At 53.3% G+C, this 23,960-nt stretch overlaps 7 protein-coding genes across 7 annotated transcripts; 2 read left to right on the top strand and 5 right to left on the bottom strand.

Annotated features, from left to right (window-relative positions):
• Positions 1-5: 5 nt before the first annotated feature.
• HER10_EVM0001451 (SIP5) lies at positions 6-3,941 on the bottom strand. Its single transcript, XM_035471196.1, has 2 exons — positions 2,635-3,941; positions 6-2,571 (listed from the first exon to the last, which is right to left on the bottom strand). Exons 1-2 carry the CDS (start codon positions 3,031-3,033, stop codon positions 328-330), a joined length of 2,643 nt encoding a protein of 880 aa, XP_035333726.1. The 5' UTR covers positions 3,034-3,941; the 3' UTR covers positions 6-327.
• A 3,607-nt stretch (positions 3,942-7,548) lies between these two features.
• Positions 7,549-8,990, top strand: HER10_EVM0000728 (actin; the record flags this gene model as incomplete). Its single annotated transcript, XM_035470497.1, has 2 exons — positions 7,549-8,022; positions 8,080-8,990. The coding sequence occupies exons 1-2, from the start codon at positions 7,587-7,589 to the stop codon at positions 8,988-8,990; spliced, it is 1,347 nt and encodes a 448-aa protein (XP_035333671.1). The 5' UTR covers positions 7,549-7,586.
• Positions 8,747-10,472, bottom strand: HER10_EVM0008205 (spherulin-1A). Its single transcript, XM_035477737.1, has 2 exons — positions 9,612-10,472; positions 8,747-9,561 (listed from the first exon to the last, which is right to left on the bottom strand). The coding sequence occupies exons 1-2, from the start codon at positions 10,081-10,083 to the stop codon at positions 9,329-9,331; spliced, it is 705 nt and encodes a 234-aa protein (XP_035334172.1). The 5' UTR covers positions 10,084-10,472; the 3' UTR covers positions 8,747-9,328.
• Positions 10,473-10,932: 460 nt separating this feature from the next.
• On the bottom strand, positions 10,933-14,545 carry HER10_EVM0010979 (uncharacterized protein). The gene is made up of 4 exons (XM_035483136.1): positions 13,786-14,545; positions 12,666-13,617; positions 12,388-12,426; positions 10,933-12,323 (listed from the first exon to the last, which is right to left on the bottom strand). The coding sequence occupies exons 1-4, from the start codon at positions 14,082-14,084 to the stop codon at positions 12,147-12,149; spliced, it is 1,467 nt and encodes a 488-aa protein (XP_035334384.1). The 5' UTR covers positions 14,085-14,545; the 3' UTR covers positions 10,933-12,146.
• A 3,096-nt stretch (positions 14,546-17,641) lies between these two features.
• HER10_EVM0004521 (ubiquitin fusion degradation protein) lies at positions 17,642-20,482 on the top strand. Its single transcript, XM_035474163.1, has one exon. The coding sequence runs from the start codon at positions 18,025-18,027 to the stop codon at positions 20,293-20,295; it is 2,271 nt and encodes a 756-aa protein (XP_035333928.1). The 5' UTR covers positions 17,642-18,024; the 3' UTR covers positions 20,296-20,482.
• A 134-nt stretch (positions 20,483-20,616) lies between these two features.
• HER10_EVM0003015 (uncharacterized protein) lies at positions 20,617-21,696 on the bottom strand (the record flags this gene model as incomplete). Its single annotated transcript, XM_035472704.1, has 3 exons — positions 21,200-21,696; positions 20,713-21,139; positions 20,617-20,662 (listed from the first exon to the last, which is right to left on the bottom strand). The coding sequence occupies exons 1-3, from the start codon at positions 21,501-21,503 to the stop codon at positions 20,617-20,619; spliced, it is 777 nt and encodes a 258-aa protein (XP_035333829.1). The 5' UTR covers positions 21,504-21,696.
• Positions 21,697-22,000: 304 nt separating this feature from the next.
• HER10_EVM0006508 (uncharacterized protein) lies at positions 22,001-23,659 on the bottom strand (the record flags this gene model as incomplete). The annotated part of the gene is made up of 8 exons (XM_035476091.1): positions 22,001-22,506; positions 22,562-22,623; positions 22,705-22,826; positions 22,906-23,157; positions 23,215-23,282; positions 23,358-23,394; positions 23,462-23,481; positions 23,536-23,659. 8 exons carry the CDS (start codon positions 23,657-23,659, stop codon positions 22,001-22,003), a joined length of 1,191 nt encoding a protein of 396 aa, XP_035334058.1.
• Between the last annotated feature and the right edge of the window lie 301 nt (positions 23,660-23,960).

Here is a 23,960-nt window from a genome sequence, read left to right as displayed (position 1 = left end):
TATTTCCATGAATAAATGGTATTTGTCAAGCAGCTCGAGACTATCAACGTCTCAGCCGCTTTTCTCACATACCTATAAAAGGTAGGTTGGGTAGAGTACAGTGAGCGCTGGCCATTCACATGGCAAAAAAGCAAATAGATGAAATAAAAAAAGAATCACGTCTAATGGCCTCCTCCCCCAAAGTTCACGCTGAACGCCTTGAGTTTCTTGGGGTTCCCAACCCCCAGAGAGTATGCAAAACTCTTCCTCCCATGTAGCCGTTGCCATCAAATATGGCATCATCATATTTTGCAATCATCCCGTCATGCCCGTCGATCCGCACTCCGATTACTGCGTTACTCCAGTCGAACTCTCCACAATGCTTTCATGGCCCAGCCTCTTCGACTCAGCAGCCTCATCCGAGATAGGAGCCGGGGTCTCGGGTGTAATTGTCACTTCCGGTGTCAATGCTCCACTGCCAAGCAAAGGGGACACGTCGCCTTTGCTGGCGCTGTCGACGGGCTCTTCGGGAATCGTCGGCGGTGGCTTCAATGTGCCGGCGTTTGTCTGCACGGGTTCCTCGCTGTGTGCATCTTCCATGTGCTCCGCTTCCGGTTCGTCTTCCGCTTCGGCCTTCTTGCTCGTAGTGGTAGTCCGGCCCTCGCCTGAGGCGATATCCTGGTTCTGATTGGCCTCGCCATTTTCAATGTCAACGCCCACCATCTCTGCCAGGCTCCGGAAGTTGAACATGGGCTCCGTGTTGTCTCGGTCACCTTCTTCGCTTCTATTGCCAACGCTCAGCTCGCTGGCTCGAGGATCCAGGTACGCCTGGTTGCTATAGCTGCCAGCTGCGCTATCAGCCAGGGATGATGAGATGGAAGATGCATTGCTCATCTGCCTCAAGTGAGAAGGCCCGCGGCTAGTCGTCGGGATCGGTAATGAGGGCGTGGTAGATGTGCTTTGGAAGCTGCTCTCGGATGACTGCGTCTCAACTGCTGGACGTTCTACAGCTTTGCCTTTCGAACTAGGTGCCGAGCTGGGTGCCGAGGTGGGAGAAAGGGTATTGCCAATCGGTGTTGAGGAAGCCACTGGAGAAGTCTCAGCGCTGGGTCCTGCGGAAGTCGTCTGCGCCCCCTGGAGCGTGGCCTCCACACGCAAGTTGCTGGTTGTGCTATTCCCTCTGCGTCGTCCAAGGCCAAGGGAGAGGCTGCTACCACTAGCAGAGCTCTGACCAGGCCCATAGACGCTCTGCCGGTCCTGCTTCTTGAGGGCTTTGCGCTCTTCCTTGTCCCTCTTTTTGGCCTCCTTTCGCTCCGCCTTTTCTTGTTTGCGTTTTCGCTCTTCCTCGGCGGCGAGAGAAAGACGGACGGCTTCCATAAACATCATATCTTCCAGCTCCTCCATCCGACTTCTCCTATTGTTCAGAGCTCCGCGCCCAGAGGAGCTCCGTGGTCCAGGCTCTGGTCCAGCTGGGGCAGCTTCACCCTCAGGGTTGCGATGGGGGCTCTCTTCCGGCTGCTGGTTGGAAGGTCCAGAAGGCGTGCGACTCCCGGTGTTTCTCCGACTGAAACGCCCAGGCCGTGTGAAGGCGAAGCCGCGCTGCTGTTCGTTGTTTCCCATGAGGAAGGCCGCAGTGTGCAAAGCAGTTGCCGCTGCAGCTCTGCGTGCTTGGTGTGCTCGTTGCGCAGCGAGTTTGGTCGACCAATCCGGTCGAACCCGATCAGTAGTGACAACATTTGGGGCGTTGGCGGACAAGCTTTGAGCTCGCCGCCTCCCAGACGTTGGAGAGGTAGGCGACAAAGTGGAGTTCAAAGAGCTCTGAGACGACATGGCGGTATTTTGTGACGGGTATCCAATGGCATAAGATAGACCTCGTCGGAAAGGGGGAGCGTCATAGGTTACACCGAATTCGGTCTGCTGGCAGTAGGGGCACTGCGCGGGCTCAGATATTAGCATCTCTGGAGCTTCCTCCGGGTTGGTCGGATTCGCAGACTGCTCGGTCGGTTCGCCGTGATGCTCGGGATGGTGCGGATCGGCGCGCTTGATCTGCACGAAACATTCGCTACAGATGGGCTGATCGCAGCAACGAGTGCGATTCAGGTAGGGAGGATAGGTTAGGAAGCAAATGGGACATTCGGTGGCATCCTTGTACAGGAAAACCTCTAATGGCTGTCCGTTGACCAAGGGGTCGTTGGGCAACTTGATCTCACGAGGCGCAACGTCGTTTGACGAGTTGCTGCGTGAGCCCCCGCTCAATGCTGCTGCAAGGGCTTTTGCCCGAGGCTTGAACGGTGAGCTACTCCGCTGCTGGGCTGCGTTGGGCGACGATATTCCAGAGCCCGGCATTGAGCTACTACGATCTGATCCTACTGACAAAGATCTCGGGCCCATTGGAACAGTGAGATTGGCAAGGTTCTGGGATGACTCGGTGGGAGAGGCAGGCGTGTTGGACTGGGGAATGAACTCGGGTGGAGGTTGTTCATCGGCGGCCGGGATAGGAAGGCCGCGGCCGGCGCAGATGAGCTGATATTCGGTCCAGTTGTCGGAGTAGTCATTGAGACCTCTCCAGAATGGTGCAAGCCGTCTTTCAATCTGCGGGGCCACAGCTGTTAACCTTTGCAACCAAAGCATGAGAATATTCGTAAAGCAACTTACCTGTAATTGCCGCACGACGGGCTTGCTAAAGTCTTCGGGACCAGTGTATGTACCAAGAGTCACAAGGTATCCGCCATCGATGTGCTCCTCCTTCAGACTCCGCTCACGTTCCTTTTCTCTCGCGACGCGGTCCCTTTCGAGTCGCCGGGCTTCCCGTTCCTGCCTCGTCTCCCTCCGCTCGTACGGCGCATCTTCTCTGCCTGCAGCACTTGAAGATCCGGCGGCTCCTAGGCCAAGGAGATTTAGATCGGCTCTACTAAAGCGGCTTTGCCTCCGTGTGCTGGCATGATCGTTTGCGGCTTCTCTGGAGGTGGAGTGGTTGAGGTATGCGGCCTGGCTTTGCCTGTAGTCGGTCGCCGGGTCAATCGGACGAGATTCTTTGGTGCTGCTGTTGCCCATATTGGCTATCGACAGTGTGACCGGGCGGTGTTGCTTGAGGGTTCGTCGAGTGTGGGCTCTCTCAAAGTGGACAGAGCGACGGCGGGTGATCGATGATCCGGTTCAATCAGAATGACGATTGCAAGTACAACTGTGGTGGACCAGTGTCAGCCACGGCGGTAGACTATGCAGTGAGAGGCGGTCCGGCCAAGATGAGTCCGGTAGAGAGCGTTGTGGTTGTTGTTGTTATTGTAGTCGATGTATGGTCGCAGTGTTGTCGGTGCTGGGTGAAGTACCGTCGCAATATGGTTGGGGATGAACCGAGTGTAATCAACAACGCATCCTTCAGACGAAGTGGCAGAGAGCTGCAAGCATTGTCGAGAATGGTGAGGGGAAGGTAGGTGGTGTTATTGATCGTCGGAGGCGGATAAGAGGTAGTCAGGTGTACCTATGCGAATGGGCGCGATGGGTTGATGGCGGGCGGTGATGTCGGGGATGGTGATGATGGACGGATGGTGTTGGCGGTGCAGGGTGACGGCCCAGGGGTCGCAGTCAGCGGAGGTTGTGTTTGGGTGGTTAGGTGGTGGTGGTGGTGGTGGTGCTGGGTTTGGGGATCTGGGACCAGACGGGCGTGTCGGGTCGGGGAAGCTTGTGACGACGTGGATGTCGTACGTGCGTGGCTGGGCGCTGGGCACTGGGCACTGGGCAGTGGATGCTGGGCGAGCCGAGATGTGAAGGTTTCCAGGCGTATGGAGACGGGCTTCGCAAGAGGACGCAGAGCGACTCTACCTTGAGTCAGGCCGGTGGAAGGATAAAGGGATGAGTGAATGTGTTGCCAAGATGGCAAATGGGGAGATGCAAAAGCAAAAGAGATGAGAGCGTGAGATGGTCGGTCGTTGTAGGGACGAGCAACAAATGCTTAAGGGAAGGTGGGAAAGTTGTTGTCGGGCGCGGAGGGCCGGGGGGCGCGGTTACGGTTGTCGGGTGCAGTGGAGAGCAAGGTTCTCAATGATCCAGGTAAGGTAGCTAAGGAACCTAGGTACCTGCCTAAGCACACTACCTACCTAAGGTACCTAAGGTATTCGTAAGGAGGAAAGGTAACCTGCTGCTACCTTGTAGGTTGGTAGCGACGTGGAGACAATAAAACCCAAGTCATGTCTATGCTGTAGGACTGCTCATGATACTATTTGATTCATACAAATATAAAACACTGCAAGTTGAATGACATATGAAGAAGAAAGGCCGATTGTTGCTGCTCATTCTACCAATATACCGGTACCTAAGGTACATACCACATACCTACTTGGATGGTATTGGCTGGCTTCCGCTTTACCTTGGGTACCTAGGCACGTAGGTAAGCGTGGTAAGGCGGTAAGGTAGGCACGTAAGGTAAGGTAAGGTAAGGCAAGATAGCTGTCACCGGTGTCGCCAAGGGAGATGTGACGTCTGACGTTGTATCCGTACTCAAGCTGTCAACACGGAAAGAAACAAGAGGAAGAACTGGAGAAAGTGGAAAAGGACAGCAAGATTGTGCAAGTGAGGTAAGGTGGGTGGGTGTAAGCGGCCGAGAATCAGGGCAGACAGGGTCCAACAGAGGGAAATCGGATCCCAGTGTGGAGAGGCCGGTAAGGTGCAGTAAGGTACCTTACTACGTAGGCGAGTGTGCGGCGCGAGGTTACCTTGGATTGTATCCAATGGGTAGAAGTGTCGGGCGGTTAAGGTACGGGAAGAAGGACGGGTACCTCAATCAGTTGGTTATTTGTGCGTCTGGGCATTGTACCTTTTGCAAGGGAATATGCTCTGGTAGTTATCCGTTGGGTACCTTACCTCACCCTTACCTTACTCTTTGGGGGCGGTTTGCTGAGGTGGATGAAGTCTGGACCGAAATCGCTGGCTGCACCGGCCCGGCTTGCTTCTTGGCCTCAGATCTACACTCTTGGGACCTGGAACGCAGGAGATGACCTGAATGAAAGTGGACTCGTCTTTCCTTCCCTAGGTTGGATACGGAGTAAGGTAGGCACGCGGTGGTAAGAAATGATGGCCGGGTTTGTGACTTCCACTGCACCAAAAAGCGGCCATCTTTTGTTGCCATCGCGTGGTAGGGTGCAAAAACCTCAAGGGAAGGAACTCCTGTGGTTTCTTTTTACTGGATGCATAGCAACTCATGAGAAGTGCCCACCGAGGCTCGACATCCTCTTGCCTGTGTACCTCAGTGGAAGTCACCATGGCCACGGCACCTTCCCATGTTTTCTTAACGCCAATGAATGAAAGGAAAGGGCTGGAGACTTCGGAGCACGGAGGGGCAAGAGGCTGTCGCGGAGGTGGAGCCCATCTGCAGCCTAGGTGCGTGCCTGCCAACCCAAGGTAAGGTGGTACGGAATACGCCATCGGCAAGACCCCTCCTTTCCCCGACTTCCAAAATGCACTTGAGCCTTGAGGCCTGCTAAGGTAGGTAAGGTACCTGGTCTCTGAGGAATAACAATCTTACTTTCACTCTCACTCCCGTCCTGGCTTGGGACACCCATTTCACTCATCCTCATGCCTCTCTCATCGGAATGACATTACCTCAAGGTAAAGGAGAAAAAGCTTGTCCAGACCCGTCGGCTTGGAGACTTGGACGGTAGGTACCTAAGGTACCTATTGACCACTTGGAGCCCCTCCTCACTCTTATTAGCTAAGCACGCCTGTCCATCATGAGGGGTCGACCGGCTTGATGAGAGATTGATGAGGTGAGAGCTGAAAACCTTGCTTCCGGTCTTTCCGCAACCAGTCGCCGCCATTTACTCACTGTCACTGATGTTATTGCTGGGTGTCATTAATTCATGTCCCTCCCTTTCGACGTCCATCAACACCATGAACGCTTTTGATCATCAACACCACTTGTGTGCCCCCTTTTCAGCCTCCAACCCGGCACTTGAACAACTCATCGCTGCTATGTCTCATGTCTCATCCAATCCACCATGACCCCCGCGGCACCCCTTGCCGTCTAATGCTTCCTGGTCCCGAACCAACGCGGCAAGTGCCTCCCAAAGCTCCCGACGGGCTTCTCCCACCTGTATCCATGAATCTTGCGCCTGGAGCTTCATGCGCACGACATCTCGCAACACCCCGTCCTGCAAAGCTATGATGCCTCACGGGCTTGAGCGCCTGTTGCGCCCAATGTATTCGTACCGCTCTCCACTATTGCCTTAGTCTAAGACTCTATGGTGGTACTACCAAAGATCGAGCCCGCCTTCGCATCTACGGATACCCTATGCCTACCTATGCTGCTCCACGTGTCAATCGCTACCGCCATGCAATGCGACTCAACAACGGATCCTCTCCAGACAATCGTCTTTCATCATTCATGCTCGCGAACCTCCGACCATGTCAGCGACCTACAGGAGGAGTGCTAAGTTGGTTGACTTACACGGCACGTCTCAGCCCGATTGGTTTCCCTGCATGCACTCCAAGGTAGATACGACTAACACAGGGACGTTTTTCAAGGTAGTTTGCATGTGCTGCCTGGTGGGCTAGACACTGCAAAACATAATGTACAAATTGCAACATACACACGACATCTGAACGGTTTCGATACTGCGTAGACTTGCCTGTGGCGGTGGTGTCCAGCGGATTGACTCGGCGCAAGAGTCCAAGCAGGCACGCGCTGGGAAAACGGCTTCGTTCCGTGGGGTGCCTCATGAGCTCCCACCATGGAGGCACCCTCTACATCTCCAAAAGCCCCGACCGCCTGCCGCCTTATCTCTGTAACCAATGCCATGACACTGTCGCGTGATTCTCTGAGACACCCATCCCACCATGTTGGCGGCGGTGAGCACCTACATCAAAACGCCAACTGCACCCCACGTCGCACAATGGCTGGCGCTTCAGCCGCCAACATCCTCTGCTTGATGCCATTCCCGCATCTGCCATGGTGATCTACGCACTGGAAGAGTGTCCTACACATGTAGTTTCGAGATATTGGGTGGCCGAGACTGGCCTGGGATAGCATGCGCGAAACAAGAGGAAGTTGAATCCGACAGAGAAGTCAACTATGGAGGTTCTCAAAGCCTCGAATACGTTGAGGCGAGATCAAACATGGCGGAGAAGATATAGTAGTCGTATCGCTCGCAGCGTCAACTCATAACTCCAAGTGAGTACAACTAAATGTACCCATATCGCGAGTACCTTACCAGTCATGCATAAGGTAGAATGTCAGTGTCATACGGGGCCCATGACATATCTCAAAAGCGCACACCAGAGGAACACTTTTCTCAGCTAAAGCTAGGTTTGTGATTTACAGGATAATTAATTTAGACCATAAGGAGTTTACGACAGATTCAACGGTTGCAAGCTCTTGGCAGAGCGAGAGTCGCATCCTGTCCATGTCACTGGTTTGGCTCTGTTACGTCAGCAGTGTCGGCGATGAGGAAGCCGACCACCGACTGAGGAAGTCCCGTCCAGGTCCAATAGGCGGGCGGGAAGAAGTCCAAGCTCCAGTGCCTGCTCCAGTGCCTGGAATTCCCAGTGCAAAAGTTCACGATTTCGTCAATCGTTTCCGTTGCGACGTCCTGGCTCTAGAGCAACTCATCCCCATGGCTGGTGGGCGCACTGCCAAGTCTTCGGGCCCTGTGCCTCCGTCGCGAACGCTAGTTCTCGACAATGGCGCGTCGACCATCAAAGCAGGCTTCGTTTCCGACGACCACACTGACGAGCCTCGAGTAATACCAAACTGCATCGCCAGAGACAGGGCGAGAAAGGTCTACGTCGCATCCGACCTCGAAAAATGCCATGATTTTGGCGAAATCCAATTCCGGCGGCCGGTAGAAAAGGGGTACATTGTCAATTGGGAAGCTCAAAAGGAGATTTGGGACCACGAGTTCTTCGACGACAAGGCGCCGCAAAAGTGCGATCCTTCCGAGACCAGACTGCTCCTTGCAGAACAACCCAACTCGTTGCCTATTCTACAGGCCAACTGTGATCAGATAATCTTTGAGGAATATCAGTTTGCCAGTTATTATCGTGGTATTGGTATGTGGTTTAGCCTCTTGCACGTCTCGTCGACTTAGCTGACCTTTGTCTTCCCAGGGGCCTCCTTCAATGCGTACCACGATATCCAAGGTATCCTTCAGACCCCCCGAGACCCGAATTCGGTGCCCCAAATTCCGGCCGAAGCTGTGCTGCTCATCGATTCTGGCTACTCTAATACTATCGTCATGCCTCTTCTCAACGGCAAGCCCCTGCACTCCGCTGTCCGGAGACTGGACGTCGGTGGGAAGCTCATGACAAATTACTTGACGCGTTTACTCTCTCTGCGATACTACGACATGCGAAACGACACATACATCGTCAACGAGATCAAGGAACAGGCAAGCTATGTCTCACTCGACTTCAATGGCGACCTCGAGAAAACCTGGAAGGGCACGAGGGGCGAGAAGAGGGAACCGTACGTGACGGGAGCCGGCATTGCCAAAGACTACATACTGCCCGACTTCCACACTAAGACGAAGGGCATCGTCCGAGACTACGACCCTGCTATGCACACAAAAGCAAGAAAAATGGCAGCACGTGCCGCTGACAACGACGAAGACATACTCACGCTTCGAAACGAACGCTTTTCAGTTCCCGAACTACTCTTCCAGCCTTCTGACATTGGACTCCGACAACCCGGCCTCGCGGACGTCATCATGCAGTCTCTTTCCGAATTGCCAATTGGATTATGGCCGGGACTCTTGGCTAACATCGTTGTCGTTGGCGGCAACGCCTTGTTTGCTGGCTTTATCCAGCGGCTGGAGAAGGAGCTTGTCAAGAGAGTTCCTGATGCCTGTATTGTGAGGGTTGCGCATCCCGTCGACCCTATCACGAGCACCTGGCATGGCGGTGCCAAACTTGCCAAACACTCCGATATTCACATGCTGTCTGCCACTAAGCAAGAGTACGACGAGTACGGCGGCGCATGGGTTGCTCGCAAATTCGGCTCTGGGAACACTTGTGTCTGAACCGTCACTATTCCAAGCACCAACCAGAGCGGTTGGTCTATCAAACAGCCCCTAGAATGATCACATCCCTGTATGCCCTGTAGGCGTACATCGCAGGTCTATGGAAATCAAGAGCAGCCTCCATCCCGGCTTCTACACAGTCGAATGTTTCTTGAACATATCAGACAGACCGTTCCACGATGCCATCTGCCACGGGTATTTATGTTTCGAGCTTTTGTCGATACGTTTTGGCCGAACGAGTTTTCTCGTCCCCGGCAATATGGGAAGTCTTTGCAGCCATTAGTATCGACCAACCCTTTTGTCTATGTCGGTACGGCTGTGGGCATACTATAGACAACCTACTTCGAGCCAATAGCTTCGCACCGTTTCAGACATTCTGCGGTGCCAACCGCAGCACCAGTCCCGACAGCCGGGATATCTCGTCGTAGCTGTGCAAACTTTGCTGACAGCGGGTTTCCTCCCAACGATGCTGCCACTACACTTGGAGGAAGATCGAAGAGTCCATTGGCGACATTATGGGTGCCGGCGTCTTCTGAGCTCAGAGCCGAGATCAGAGTAGCATTATCGCACCCTAGAGTGGTGAGCATGGGACAATATATGGAGGCTTGTAATGAAGCTCACCTGTGTTTTGCATCGTGTGCAGACTGCCTTGGGGAAAGATTGTCATCATTCCGGGCGCCAAAGTTGTCTTCACCACCCGAGCCCCGTTCTCCAGCGTCATGTAGGTCTCGGTATTGCCCTCGACGGAAACCACATAGTTGGAAGCACGAGGGTGGTAATGCGGCGGCAGCATAGCGCAGGGACCAAGACTGATCCAAGCCATGGTCATACCATTGCCAACAGTTGCTGGGAAAGTCGCGGCATTGGCGTTGACGACGCCCCCAGGGCTGTTGGTGTGGAATTCGTGGGCGAAGTAGTTGAATGTCCAGTCTCTATCTTCGGGTAGAATATTCAGCTTATCAAGTTCTGTTGGACTTGTTCTTAGCGATCGAACAAGATCTGGGTACAGTGTGTCGTCTGTGGCGTTAATGAAGGCGGCAAATAGACACAGTGACAGGAGAAGCCGGGTTGGCGACGGGGCGGAAATGGCCATGTTGGACGAGGTGGATAAGGTTAAGGCGTCCAGAAGGCGCCCAAGTATGTCTGGGAGATGCCGTTTCGAGATCGATCGTCCTCCCTCCGGCGAACCAGGACAAGGCGAACTTATACTAGCTCGTCAGGCTCAATTCAGTGGCCAGATAGGACGCCTAGATCCTTGGAAGTATCACGAGGCTTCAGGGAGTACCATGGTAACGGAGCAGTCTCCGCTTGAAGTATAGGCCAATAGGACAAAGCAAGAAGGCATAGAAAGCCATCTACTGGGATCTCCGTCTGGCTTTCTCGAGGCTAATGCCGTTATCCTGGGTATGTGATCACGAATTCCTCCCCACGCAGCGCACGATCGACAAACGACCTACATGTCGTCTGACAAGAGAATGGAGGGAGACGAGGCAGGGTCTTGGGAATAGGAGGACCCTGAGAAAGCACAGAAACCCTGAATATTCTGTGCTAGGAGACGGTGCGACTTGCCACGTCCTTTCACAGCTGGTAAATGCTTGCACCAGTGAGAGGCAGGGCAATTCTGTCCAACCGACCAGGACGGACACAGTGACTGTGGCTACAACGGGCACTCGAAAAAAGGATCTCCTCGGGCTTGGCATAATAACACAAGGACTAATGACAATGCCATTCCTGTCGGGAGCTTCCAATCGTTCCTTCAATCTTTTCTGGCTGCGAATTCATGTCATCATTGAAGATGTGCTATAAACAAATAGTTTCAACTCCGCGTGTGACCTGAAATGTCCACAGGGTCGTCCCAGATGACAAAGTTGCGCCCGAAAAAGAGCGGAGAGCAAGGCAGGCACTGATGTATTCGTCCAAGTAAGCTCGTGATACAGTCACTTGCCGGCTTTTCTATCTTGTACAGCAAGCTTTCCCCTACGTAATTTTCAGCTACTCGATAAGGCCCTACTTCCATGATGTCGTATAGCTCTATTCTTCCACTTGGTCATTGAACCATCTCATCTCATCGGATGATACGGACAGAAGGGTCTTGACCTTTGCGCGCATTCAAGTTTGGCTCTTAGAGAGGCTCATAGTCGAGGTGACGGCCGAGGTCGGAATCTACCTTACAGCCTATCAGCCCAGGCCTATGGTAGGCGTTCAACATCTCACTAGGGCCTGTATACTTTCACCAAACTCATCTGGAAGCATCAACGGATGGGCCGAGGTTTGTGGCTCGTGACGACGATTGAAGTTTGAGGCAAACTGTCATGCCAAATGCCTGTGAAACACATTGTCTATTCCCGAAAATGACCAGATTGTTCAGCTGGGTGACATAACGATGTAGCGGAGGCATCTCTAGCATCTCCCTAACGGCATATCGCGTCGAGAAGGAAGACATCGTTCGGTGACGATCACGGAACTTGATCTGACTTGAATCAGCAGGAGGAAGAATCGAGGAGACGACATGGACGACTGAGACTGACTAAAGCCCGAGAAAAGAGGCTCACTTGCGGGAACACAATGATGGTGATCATCTCGCCCATAAACGGGCATTACAGTCAGATCCAAACAACCGCCTGTGGACGTCACCTGTTCGGGTCTCACCATCACAACACAATCTGGTTAGAAGCGGGACACAACAAGCAGGTGTAAAAGAGTTGGGATTGAGGTCAAAGGTCGTCTATACCGCTGAACCATTGGCAATCAACGCCTCAAACGCTTTGCTTCAAGGGTATCTCACAAACGATGAAAGCGCTTAGTGACGTGACGAGAGCTCGCCGGCTCTGTGAATATAGCCCATGCAGAAAATCAAACAGTACACAAGTTGGCCTTGCGAGACAGGCTGTAAATCGTGATCCAAAGCTGACGAGAAGCCCTTGGGAGCGGAGCTTTGCCGCGCCTGATGATGAAAGTATGAGAAAGGTCATGGAATTTTTCAATCCCGAGAGTGCCACTAGCCTTCAGCTTCAGTTGGTCTTAAGCCCCGTGGGTTGCGGTGATTGACCGACGATCGGCGTCTGTCGTTTCGCCCGGATGACACCTCCTTAAAGGTGTCGCAAGAAGCGACCACGGCTCGAGCACCCTACCGAAAGAGTTAGCGATCTGAACGCGTCAACGAGGTTGCGGGGATCGGACAGTCACACTGTGAATGTTAGCCAAGCCACAAGAGATACCGTTCATCAGAGGCGGTCTTACGAAAGTTGAGGTTGACCCCTCGTTGTGAACCAAGCAGTAGCCACCGCAGCAGCCTCTACAGAGCCTCTGTGTACGATCAATACAGTCGTGACACTGTTTCCTTGCCATCAGCTCGGGTCTCGTCGACGGAGAACTTGGGTCCAGAATCGCCACTTACATTGCTACCGCATTCCCAGCAGCTTTTTGTGATACGAGGCTAAGGTTGATAACCTGTGTTAGCATCATCGGGTTCCCGATCATGACGCATACTCTTCGCTAGATAACAGGAAGTCAAGGGGGACGAGGAAGGGGAGGACGATGAATAGCATTGTGGCATACACTTTGTAATAGGCCGGGCCAGACGGCAAAAGGACGTCCGACTCAGCCCAGCAACACCCTCTGCGCATCAATGACCTCGCCCGTGGTGCAGTCTGGGAAGCAGGCGCCATTTCGTACCTTAATCTTGGGCTGGCTCTCGTGCTCTTGGTGCTGGACCCAAGCACCGCCCTCGGCGTCGACGACGATCACATCGGTGTCGGCCAGCTCGGTCACGGCGCTGGGTGTCTGGTAACATTCCTCGCACCACCACTTGTTGCAGCCCGCGCAGTATCTCTCTCGCAGGCAGTCGATGCATCGAGCGACGAAGGACGTTTTCGATCCGGTGCAGAGCTGCGGTGCCGTTGCGGCCTTGACTGACGATGCTAGGAGAGGCGGAGGGGACAGGAGAGGACGTTGAATCGCCGGAGTCCCGCCATGGACTGACATGCCTTCGGGTGCAGCACCGCAACTGGCACAGCCGCCCAGGGCGACTGTCGCCACGGCCCAGTGCCGGGCTGAGGCCGGGGTTCTTACCTTGCCGTAAGCAGGCGAGTTCATATGGTGAGGCCCGGTGCAAGCAACTGCATCAAAGGCAATGATGCCGTGGCAGTCAACCAGAGTGTTGGCCCACTCCTCGACCAGCGGGCGTGCGATGATGCGGCCTTTCCTATGATACCAGTCCTCTTCCTCGCTTCGAAGCGATGATGTCAACGCCTGCTGCGACTTGGCATTCCACCCTGCGCTGATCTGCGCTGCGTGCGAGGCGGTGCCAGAGGATACACCGGGTGCTGCTAACGAGGGCAGCGGAGTGTCCTTGGCACCGAAAACGTAGAGACTCTTCAGCCGGGGCATACCCTCTGGCCGCGACGGTCTGCAGGCATACTGAAGAGATGCGCACAGCTTTCGCTCGTTCAGGTTCTTGACGCCGCGAATGGATAAGAGTCGCACACTGTAGGAGGGGTCGAGAATGATTTCGTGGCAGAGCTCAGCCGTCACGGACAAGCCGTCTAAGATCAGCGTCTGGACATCTTGAAGTATGTTCTGTCGGCGGATGCCTGAGAAGATGCCTCTCAGCGGACCGGAGTAAAAACTGGTGAGAATGGCGCGTTAGTCGAGTCGTTCTACGGCACCACCATCGGCCCTCTCCGGCATCCCCACCGCGTCTAACTGGCCGCGACCGGGGGAGGGGGGCTATTAGGGAGAAGAATGTCACCGACGGTGGTAGGAGGTGGAGTGGAGTAAGGTCGAGTGGACGCACTCATCTTCGGTCAGATTCTCATCAAGTTGGACATTGCGCCAGACTTCACCACCGCGATCAATGCCGTCGATTTCAAACTGCGCCGCGCGTACGTGGGTCAGATCAAGATGGCGGAATACGCCAGAGGTGTGTTTGATCAGTTCTCGGAATGCTCGGCTCGTGGAGGCAAGACTCAGACGGTCATAAGCGGAGAGGTGAGGAGCTGTGTGGGCGAGGATGAGAGGATTAGACAGAAGATGGAGGAGATTGGTGACCGAATTCTGGTAAAGCGTGTAGGCGTCCTCGACGTCCTGGAGCATGTTACGGCGAACGCGCGCGAAGGGTGGAATCGTGGGAGCAGAGACGAGGTATTACGCGACGGCCGTAAACCTCGAGGGTCCGCGGCGATCAGTCTGGAGGTTAAGGAGTGGTGAGGGTGTTATTGTGAGATGGGAAAAGAGAGGCCGAGAGCCAGAAAGCTAAGTAGGTGGGAGGATGGCCGTCAAGGGAGGACGGGCAGAACTCGATCGTAAGCGCAATCGCAATCGGGACTTGGTCAGACTGATGATGCTCACTGTTTACATGGAAAGATAAGAGCTTTCGGCTTGGCAAGGTAGATATTCAGACTGCCAGGCCAGAGACGTCTTGGGGCGGACGACGTGTCGGTCTAAATATCTACAGCATCGAGCCCTGGCCGGTACGAGAGAGAGGACGGTGGGCTACGTAGTGCCTGGGCAAGACAAGAAACGTGGGAGTGTCTATCCTTAGCTTTGCGGTGAAGAGGTACCCCGTCACGCCGTCAAGCAAGGCGAGACAGGGAACTTTGGAAGCATTACCTAGATGTACATCGAGCAAGGGACCTTGGGGGTCAACCGCGGCGTACATACAGTCAACAAGATGCGCCGAGAAATGCAGCACGGGCAGGCTAGAGCTGTGCAGGCTAGACCGGTCCAAGGTCCAAGTGGACGGTCGTCCAGATTGCCCACGCACCCGCCCCGTGCCATCATCCACGTCCCAGAGCTACCTACCCACGTCCCTCCCCCTCCCATCCGGGCCTTCGCACCGTAGTGGCTGGCACAGAGCGAATAGCGGAGGGCAGGTAGAGACGCAGGAGTCACAAGTGTTCCCACTATCTACTTGTTGCTCGCCTTTGGTTTCCCCAGAAGCTTGCAGGGCAGGTATTATCGGCAGAAGGTGGTAGCGTGGGTGGTAGTGTAACCGTGTAGCATCCATCTGGGGTTGGCCCGGTTGGGTCGACCGTCGGACCCTGAAAGAGAAGATCGGCCGTGTCCAGTCAATGGAGCCATTTGTGGCAGACGGGGGGCAAAGAATAGTGCGGTTGAAACGGAAGAGCTTCAACCCGCCGCCTGGTGCGGTCTTGGCGACTGCAGAGCAACAGAGAAGGTCCACTGCGCTGGCACGTTGATGCTGAGAATCTCTCCAAAGTATCCGTCTGTCGCGTTTTGCTACTCGGTACCTTACTCCGTGCCAAGCATGCAGGCGTTTATGCGCCCTTGCTGACGTTGAGCGGGAGCTCGGGAAGAGAGAGAGAGAGAGAGGGTATACGTAGAGTCAGGAAAGCCAATAAGGTACGGACCGAATTGTGAGGCACTGGATGGGGAGTGATGTGTAAGGAAACTGCTTGAACCTTGGGTGAAGGTCCGAAGGTTTGTGAAAAGGGGGTGGGGGAGGATTGGGGGTGATGATCCGAGTAACGGTGTGTTGTTGAGTTCTGGAGCGGTGCGATGAGATGAGACGAGTTGATGAGGCGTACTCCGTACCTACAGGCTACAATAAAGTATGATGCTACACTAGGTCAGGTGTGTTGACATTCAATCGTCAGAAAAGAGACACCGAAAACCGAGATTGCAGATCTAACAATGTTGGATTGTCTACGAAGTGGACTCGATGGGGGTTTACTGTCGAGTGAGCCCAGATGCGCATAACCGCGCTGTCTCGTCCGAGATAACCGGGAGGATCTGTGAAATGATTGCGCGACATTCGTACGGCTATAGAGAGACAAGAACAGGTCTCCCCGGTCACGCTGAGCATCATCCTGCCTATCACTATGTACGGTCACGTACGGATACAAGCGCAGTTTCTTGACTCCCTCGTCAAGATCAGGATGGCGCTCTCATCTCATCCCGCCCCATCGAACTCCATCCCGCGCAAGAAAGAGGTCTGCGGAGTCCAAGCTCCAATGAAGGTTGTCGAGCTGGGCATGTCTTGAAAGTGTTACATGACCAAATTAGCCGCTCCAACCGCTTAAACCTGCCATGACTGTGCGAGGATCGCTGGCCTGGCTGGTTAGGGTGCTTGTTGAAGCCCACCACCATCTGCACAACAGCACGACTGCGGCAGCGCAAGCTTTTGTTGCTGGTTCGCTGTTCGGTGTTCTTGGCCGAATCAAGTGACAAAGCTTGGTTGGGGATGGTTTTGCCGGAAATGGTGACTTCGATCCCATCCCCAAGGTTACCGAGCCATAGGTGAGAGGCATTCCAACCTTACATATAGTAGGCTGCACATGGCACAGCAGTTTCGCTTCGTAGGATTGCACTATTCGGTATCAACGAAAGCGTTTCGTGGGGTAATAACAAGATGTCAGTTGAGCTGTTTCCGCTCCGGTGCTCTGCGCTGCCACTCTGGCAGTCTCACGGGTGGCCACCCATGGTCCGTACAGGACTACACTCCTCCAGGCTCTAGTGGTGCCGCCTTTGACTTTTGGCTGTCAACCACCGATAAGATGGGGCCCTAGCACAGCGGGACGTTCCTTGGCCGGCGTTCGACTCGAACTGCTCATTTCATTGTGACCGCTTTGCGTATCTCGGGTCATGCTGCCTCAGCCTGAAGTTGCGACTCGCAGCGGAGCGACTGTGCGTGCACGCCTGTGCGTGCCTCTGCCTCGAGAGGTCCCGTATGCCTCATTGCTCGGTACGGAGTTGCGAGTTGCTGCGAAGACGTTGGATAGTGTCGAGCAAGCTGGGGAAACACAGGGAGCTGCGAGTCGCGGGTATCCATACCTGATTACCTCTTGTGTACTCCGCACTCCATACATACCTACACAACTGGTAGTTGATAGATGGTAGGCTAGAGGGGGTTCCCATGCCTATTTTGGGTGCTGTTTCGGCGCGCTGATCCGCTAGCCAGCCCTGCTCCGGGGGGCACGGAGTGACAGTCCGGAGTCGCGGAGTCGGGAGTTTTGGCCACATTTGTTTCTGCTGGTTTTGGTGAATGGGGAACCCAATAGTAGAAGCACGAGGTGTCAAGGACTCAGGTTGCGTTGCAGTTGTTGAGTGCTCAGTGGTTCAAGTGTTTGGCGAGTTGGGATATGAAGCTTCTTGGCAGACGCACATCATGATTCAGCTTTATTTGGCATTGGTTGAGTGGTATTGGTTTTGTCTTGGCTTTTTTGATTGCGCGTAGAGTGTTAGTCGAGGGCGTGCGCAGAAGATTGTTGAACCGGCAATGTGCCAATGCCCATGGACTCGTTTTTGTAAATTGAGAAGGTCTGAGAAGCTTCCCATTTGGACTCTTGGAGGCTTGGGGGCCTGGGAGTAGCACCGTGAAATGTGTTTAGTAAGCATTTCTCTCGTCGCTATCGTCGGGTCCCACCTTAGGTCGGCGGTCGGCCAAACTGTCCCGGATCCGACCACCTCAGTGCTGCTGACCTTAGGTAAGTAGCACAGAACTCCTACCTGAGATACCTTACCTACCTTACCTTAGGTAAGGTAAGGTACGTACCTGCGGTTGGCGGAGAATCAGATAAGAGATTGTGGCGCGAGCTGACCAGAATGGGGTTAGGGACATGTGGCGCAGATCTATGTACCTTACCTTAGCCTTTAGGTCTCTCATTCGGCTTTCTCCATTGCGAGAAGCGGCCCACATCATGTCGTCAGCGAGTCAACCTGGAGCTCGTTGTAATCAGGTACTGTGGGTGGAATCTAGAAGAATCCAACCAGCCTGCTGATTCATCGACACTGTCGCCATGATGCTTCCCAAATAACAACACAAATTCTACCCTGGAATTTACTTGCTGTACTTTCTACAGATGCCTTTTCACGGCTTGGGCTACCTCAACTGCAATCCACCGGCCATGCCCACACACAGCAACTCGATCAACAGTCCTTTGAGCAGATAACCGTTACCCCTCCACCCCACCTTACCCTCAGCGACGGCCGACGCGTCGAACAACGAGACCTACGATACCTTACCCAAGATTACTACCCTACTCTGACTTGGACGAGACTCCGCTACGCCAGTATGGAGAACGAACAACCCGAGCTGAAGTGGTCTGCACCATTTGCGGTCGTGCCTCCCATCAAATCTGCTTCGAGAGACTTGCGCGGTGACAAGATCCTGCTTCCTCAATCCGCCCTCGAACAACTGCTCGCAGCGTCCCCGAGACCACCCGCGCCCTCCAATTCGACCTTCACTTCCTACGACCCCTTCAATCCATACGCGCGACAGCAGCACAGCCCCTATCATGAAACCTCCCAGCAACTGCCGAACCCTTTAATGTTTCGCCTGGTCAACCAAAAGAACGGAAATACTGTATACGCTGGCATCCGCGAGTTTTCGGCCGAGGAAGGGGAAATTGCGCTGGGCCCATATCTCATAGATGCTTTAGGGCTACTCCCTACTGACTTTTCTGTCGATTCCCTCCCAAAAGAGCCATCCGAATCGACATCCGGCATGGTTCTCGATACTGAACCACGCTTGATGGTCCACGCCAAGCAACTACCCAAGGGCACCTACGTCCGGCTGAGACCACTCGAAGCCGGCTATGATCCCGACGACTGGAAGTCACTTCTCGAACGCCAGCTGCGCGAAAGCTACACAACACTCACAAAGGAAACGGTCCTGTCTGTGCGCGGCGTCAAGGGCGAAGACTTCAAGTTCCTCGTCGATAAATTCTTACCAGAAGGTGACGGCATTTGCGTGGTTGATACGGATCTGGAGGTGGACATTGAGGCTTTGAACGAGGAGCAGGCTCGCGAGACTATGCGCCAGATTATGGCCAAAGTCCAGCCTGGTGATTCCAATGGTAGCTCAATCGGAGGTGAGATTGACGTGTGGAAACCTGTCAACGGCCAGGTTTTGCAGGGGGAGTACATCGACTACGAATTACCCTCTTGGGATCGGACTCGGCCCTTGACGATTGAGCTTTCCAAACTCCCTCACCCTGATCGTATCGACCTGTTCGTCAGTCCGAGATCAGCACGACAGCGAGCACGACCGCGAGATTCCGAGTATGTCTTTGGCAACTTCAATCCTGCTGAAGACGGCATCAAGTTCATCACTATACAACCCACGAATGTCGAAATGGAGACTGCTGAAGAGCTTCTCGTTTCAATCTATTGCTATCCACTGATAGGCAACGATCAAGTCCCAGACCCAGCATCCTTTCAACTCAGGGTAAGAGCTGAGGCGGGGGAAGCATCAAAAGATGTGCCTTTTGACTCGGGACGCGGGGACTCTAGGTCTCCAGACGAAGAGCAGTGTACGAATTGTCTGCAGTGGATTCCTCAGCGGACAATGGTCTTGCATCAAAACTTCTGTCTTCGAAATAACGTTGCCTGCCCCAAGTGTAAACGTGTCTTCAAGAAAGCGTCGGAAGAGTGGGAAGCTCACTGGCACTGCGAGCATGACGATGCTTTTGGAGATTCACCGGCGAGCAAGGCCAAACACGATGCCGTGCGTCACACTGAACAGCAGTGTCTTGGTTGCGAATACACTGCTTCATCCTTGGTGGAATTGGCGCTACATCGCACCAGTGTCTGCCCTGGCAAACTCATTCTTTGCCAGTTTTGTCACCTCGAGGTACCGCAAGAGGGGGATCCGTTCAATCCATCGGCAGAAACAATCTTGTCCGGCTTGACTTCGCATGAGCTAGCAGACGGCGCGAGAACCACCGACTGCCACTTGTGTGGAAAGATCGTACGGATGCGAGATATGTCAGCCCATATGAAGCACCACGAGTTAGACAAAATCTCTCGAAGAAAGCCCGACACTTGCCGCAACATCAACTGTGGTCGCACCCTACATGGCGTCGGATCTGCTGGAGTTGTTGGTGCCGGAACAGCAATGGGTCAGGGACCCGGTAACGATCTGGGTCTCTGCTCGCTGTGCTTCGGCCCCCTCTACGTCAGCATGCATGACCCAGAGGGCAAAGCGCTCCGGCGACGTATCGAGAGAAGATATCTCAGCCAGCTGATGACCGGTTGTGGTAAGAAGTGGTGTGGAAACGAGTGGTGCAAGTCAGGGAGGATAAACCTTGGACTTGATGCAAAGGGTGGCAGCGCGCAGACCGCTCTTCCGCTCGTGAAGCCCCTCGTGCAAAGCATTCCCGAGATGAAAGAGCCCATGCACTTTTGTGTCGATGAGGCTTCACAACGACGGAGGAGATTAGCGGAATTACTCGCGAGTGAGGGTGTATGGGACTTTGAGTGGTGCATAGCGGCATGCGAAGCCAGCTCGGGAGATTTGGATAAAGCGCGAGAATGGCTGTCCAATTGGGCGCCCACGAGATGATTGACATGGCTTGCAGCATTTTTGGGGGCACATCGAGGCGTATTCAAAGGCGTTAGCAGGTGTGGAGCATGGCTGATACCACATAGAATTGAAGAGGTAAAAGTGGGACTTGGCTATTGGCGTTGAACAAGATGGCAATTTGGTTATGATTGTCTCCAATTCAATATTTCAATACGATTGGCAACAGGCATGAGAATTGTGTCCCAAAGGGAATACAACGATACCTCATAAAATCACGAGTGCTATTAATACAAGTGCATATCCGATCCCATTCTCCTGTGAGGTGGCTTGCAGACACATCCACGTGGCCAACCGAACGCTCTAAAGAGGCTGGTATCCGGCTGTAGATTGACTAACATATGGCGGCCTTGCAAAGTTAGCAACAGTCTCTTTCACTGGTTTTGATCAAGGTCTTACCTCAGGAGGTTACACGCGCCAACAATGGCTGCAGCTCCGCCGGCGTAGATCCCGAGGAGCCTGCTCCAACCGGCATTGCCATAGGCTGATTGACCGACTGACAGCGCAATTAGGTCATAGACTAGACAGCCCCCAAAGATCCAATCACTAATGCTTGACAACAATCCGAAGCCTACTCCGGTGAGAACCTTGACAGTGGTAGATGGCTGCTGGTGAACAAAGTATGCAACCGAGCCGTTGTGTAACAGATCCAAGACGCCGATACCAGCAAAGGTTTTGGCAACGACATGGGTGAGAACCGAATTGACAGACTTGGTGTTCATGGGCGGAAGACGATTGAAAATGAAGTACAGTTGGGCAAGGCTATTAATGACGACGAAGATGTTTGCAACCTTCAGGTCGGATTTGTTCCAGAAGATCATCCATGCTTTTGAAGACAATCAGCACAACTCAAAAGGCAGAAAGAGGGGCAAAGATTGCTACTCACTAGCAATGCAAAAGTTTCCGACAGCGTAGAAGGGGGCAAAGTCAACCATAGTGCCTACATCGGAGGCCATCGGCTCTACTTTGGGGTCTGCCTTGTATAGGCGATATAGCCAGGCAAGCTGGAAAAGTTGCTGAGGGAAGAAGAATCCAGCAATGAAGAAAGGCTGAGGCGACCAAAATGACAGGTTGGCATCGTGAACATCCTTCATGTTGGGAGTGCTAAGCATGCCATAGTTTTGAGCTGCAAAGTCGACAGCAAAGGACAGCGGAGCCAACCATTTGGCAGTAGACAGTGAGACGCCCATGTTGTGGATGTCGGCGAGCAATGTTGTACAGGTAAATTTCGGATACTTAGTTTGAAGATGCAAAGCCCTGATTCTTGGTACTCACAAAATTGTGGTCATGGAGATGGTCTTATTGGGTTGACGAAGAATGGCCTCCCCCCATGACGCTTGCAATTGGAGTCGTGCGTCAGTGGTAGCTGAGTAGTACAAAGCCTCGAGCTCGGGCACTACAGACCACCGACCTCCGACGCTCCGGTGATTTCATTAAAGTTATAAAGCTCATGACGCCAACTCCCTATTGATTCCACGTGCGACTGCCACTACTTTAGAGGGATTCTATACGTCATTGATTATCGGTAGCCCGGAAAAGGCTGCCGGTTGAGATCCGTATTTCCCGAATCACTCTTCCGCACGGTCCGTTCACTAGCCTAGTCCGGGCCTCCACTTCTCACACCTACTCAAGAACTCGGATCGGATCCGACACGGTGATAACTTATCTCTTGGTATAATTTCTAATTCTATGTACCGTCGGCTCTCACTTTTTCATTCCCAATTCCCCCCATTGGAAAGTATGTCTCTTCGGGTACGTTGAGCGTATCTCCCGCACTGCGCTCTACGTCGCAGTCTAGCTCCAGTTCAAGTTTTCGTAGAATGGCAATGCTATTGACGTCGCCTGTGACACCGATGCGTAGCGTCTCCTGCGGTGCCTCTCTTGCGTCGGACGAAGCCTTGCCGGGCCGACTCAGTACACTCAAAGGATATCTCAGGGTCCTGCCTGTAGAACCTGACCCGATAGAGTAGTATCTTTCACGGCCGCTGCCGTACTTCGACGTGAGTCGTGCTTTCCGTCTTGTTTGGCCAATGGTTTCGATGCCCCGTGGCAGCGTGTCGATGCTAGCTATACCAAATGGTTGGTATGAGCATGGCAACTTTTGGACAACCTTTCGTAAGGAAGGCACACATGAACAAACGATCAAGGTGCTGATCTCTGCTTCAGACCACAATATTGGGGTTGCGAGATCATCTTTGGCAATATGTTTTAGCTCCTACGATTAGTCTTGAAGAGATAGATTGCTCACGTGTATCGTCAATTCCCATCTCGGTGACGGAGTGCATGCGAATCACAGAAATAGCGACAACCCTAGCGATGGGTCAGAACATGTTCTCGAGTCCAGTTTCCTCCAAGCAACTTGCGAAGTTCAAAAATACATGTCGCACTCACAATAAACCCAATGATAACATGGCGATGAGGCCAAGTCTTTTCACTAGCGGCAGTTGCAACTTCCATAACGTAGGAACTGGCTGTATGAATAAGATCAAGTCAGTGCAGAGATTGAATCCAAACTGATATATCCAGCAGTCAGTTTGATATCTTGTTCACTCACATACCGACATCAGGGTTGAGACTAGACTTTTCACTTACGCCGCTCCACCATAATACCGGGAGGTCAAGACAGCTCCCTTCCATACCTACCGTCCAGGCTTTCGCAATCGGTTTACATTGGAGTATTGGAATGAGGCTCTCTTCGATGGCCTGACCGCAGAGGAATAGAATTATGGCCCTGTTCATCATCACGAGTCTTCGATCTGGGAGCATTCGTATGTAGAGAACGGCGAAGGACATTTTGGCGAGAGCTAGACCGTAGCTGTACGTTGCCGAAGTCGCGATGGTCAACTTTCTTCGGGTCAGCTACTATGAACTATCTTCAGCAACGCAGAGAGGATAGGTCACTTTGAGGAACTGCTCGTATTCTAAGATACTGACATCATGGCGATGCCTGCCAAATCCTGAATGGGCCGCTGCCCATGCTGGTTAGCATTCGACAACCGCACATGTCAAGTAAATTGCTGGGTAATGGTCAGGCGTTAACTCACAGACCATGGTCGCAGTGAACATGCCCATCGCGAAAACCTATAGAACAACACTTATCAACATCTCCTCTGCGCAGAGTAGGTCTGATCGAACGGATCTGGCGTACCCAACTAGCGGTAATGAGAACTATACACGAGTTAGTGATTTCGGTCAAATCCGACTCTCTCATACGTCACATACCGTCATCGAGACCGTAAGTTCTCAGACTTGTTCTAACAGCCATTCGTATCGAGACAACCAGTGTAGTGACACATATCATGGCTACCGTCGAACCAACAAGCGCTCCTACCATGTTATCCGCCATGGTATGCGCTCCTATAGCCGCCAACAGGACTATGATATTCGCGACATATGCCTCTCATAAATCGAATCCTCAGGATGCCGCAAACTTCGTGACGGTGGTCGGTACTCTGCAGATAGTGACAAGTGACACTTTACGCCTGCAGAAACGAAAGAGTCTGCGCCTCAGCCCATGATCTTAGGCGTGTCGAATGACTAGGAGATGAAGTTCGCACGCTGATAACAAAAATTTAGGTGAGAGGGCTCAAGAAGTTGACACAAGTGTACCATGCATCATATGACAGGCAAATGACATAAGAGGGTGC

The sequence above is a fragment of the Colletotrichum scovillei genome (assembly GCF_011075155.1).
Source record: "Colletotrichum scovillei strain TJNH1 chromosome Unknown Contig00005, whole genome shotgun sequence".
In the NCBI taxonomy this organism is placed as follows: domain Eukaryota; kingdom Fungi; phylum Ascomycota; class Sordariomycetes; order Glomerellales; family Glomerellaceae; genus Colletotrichum; species Colletotrichum scovillei.
The sequence above is the reverse complement of the archived record's forward strand: the minus strand, read 5'-3'. Positions and strand labels throughout refer to the sequence as shown.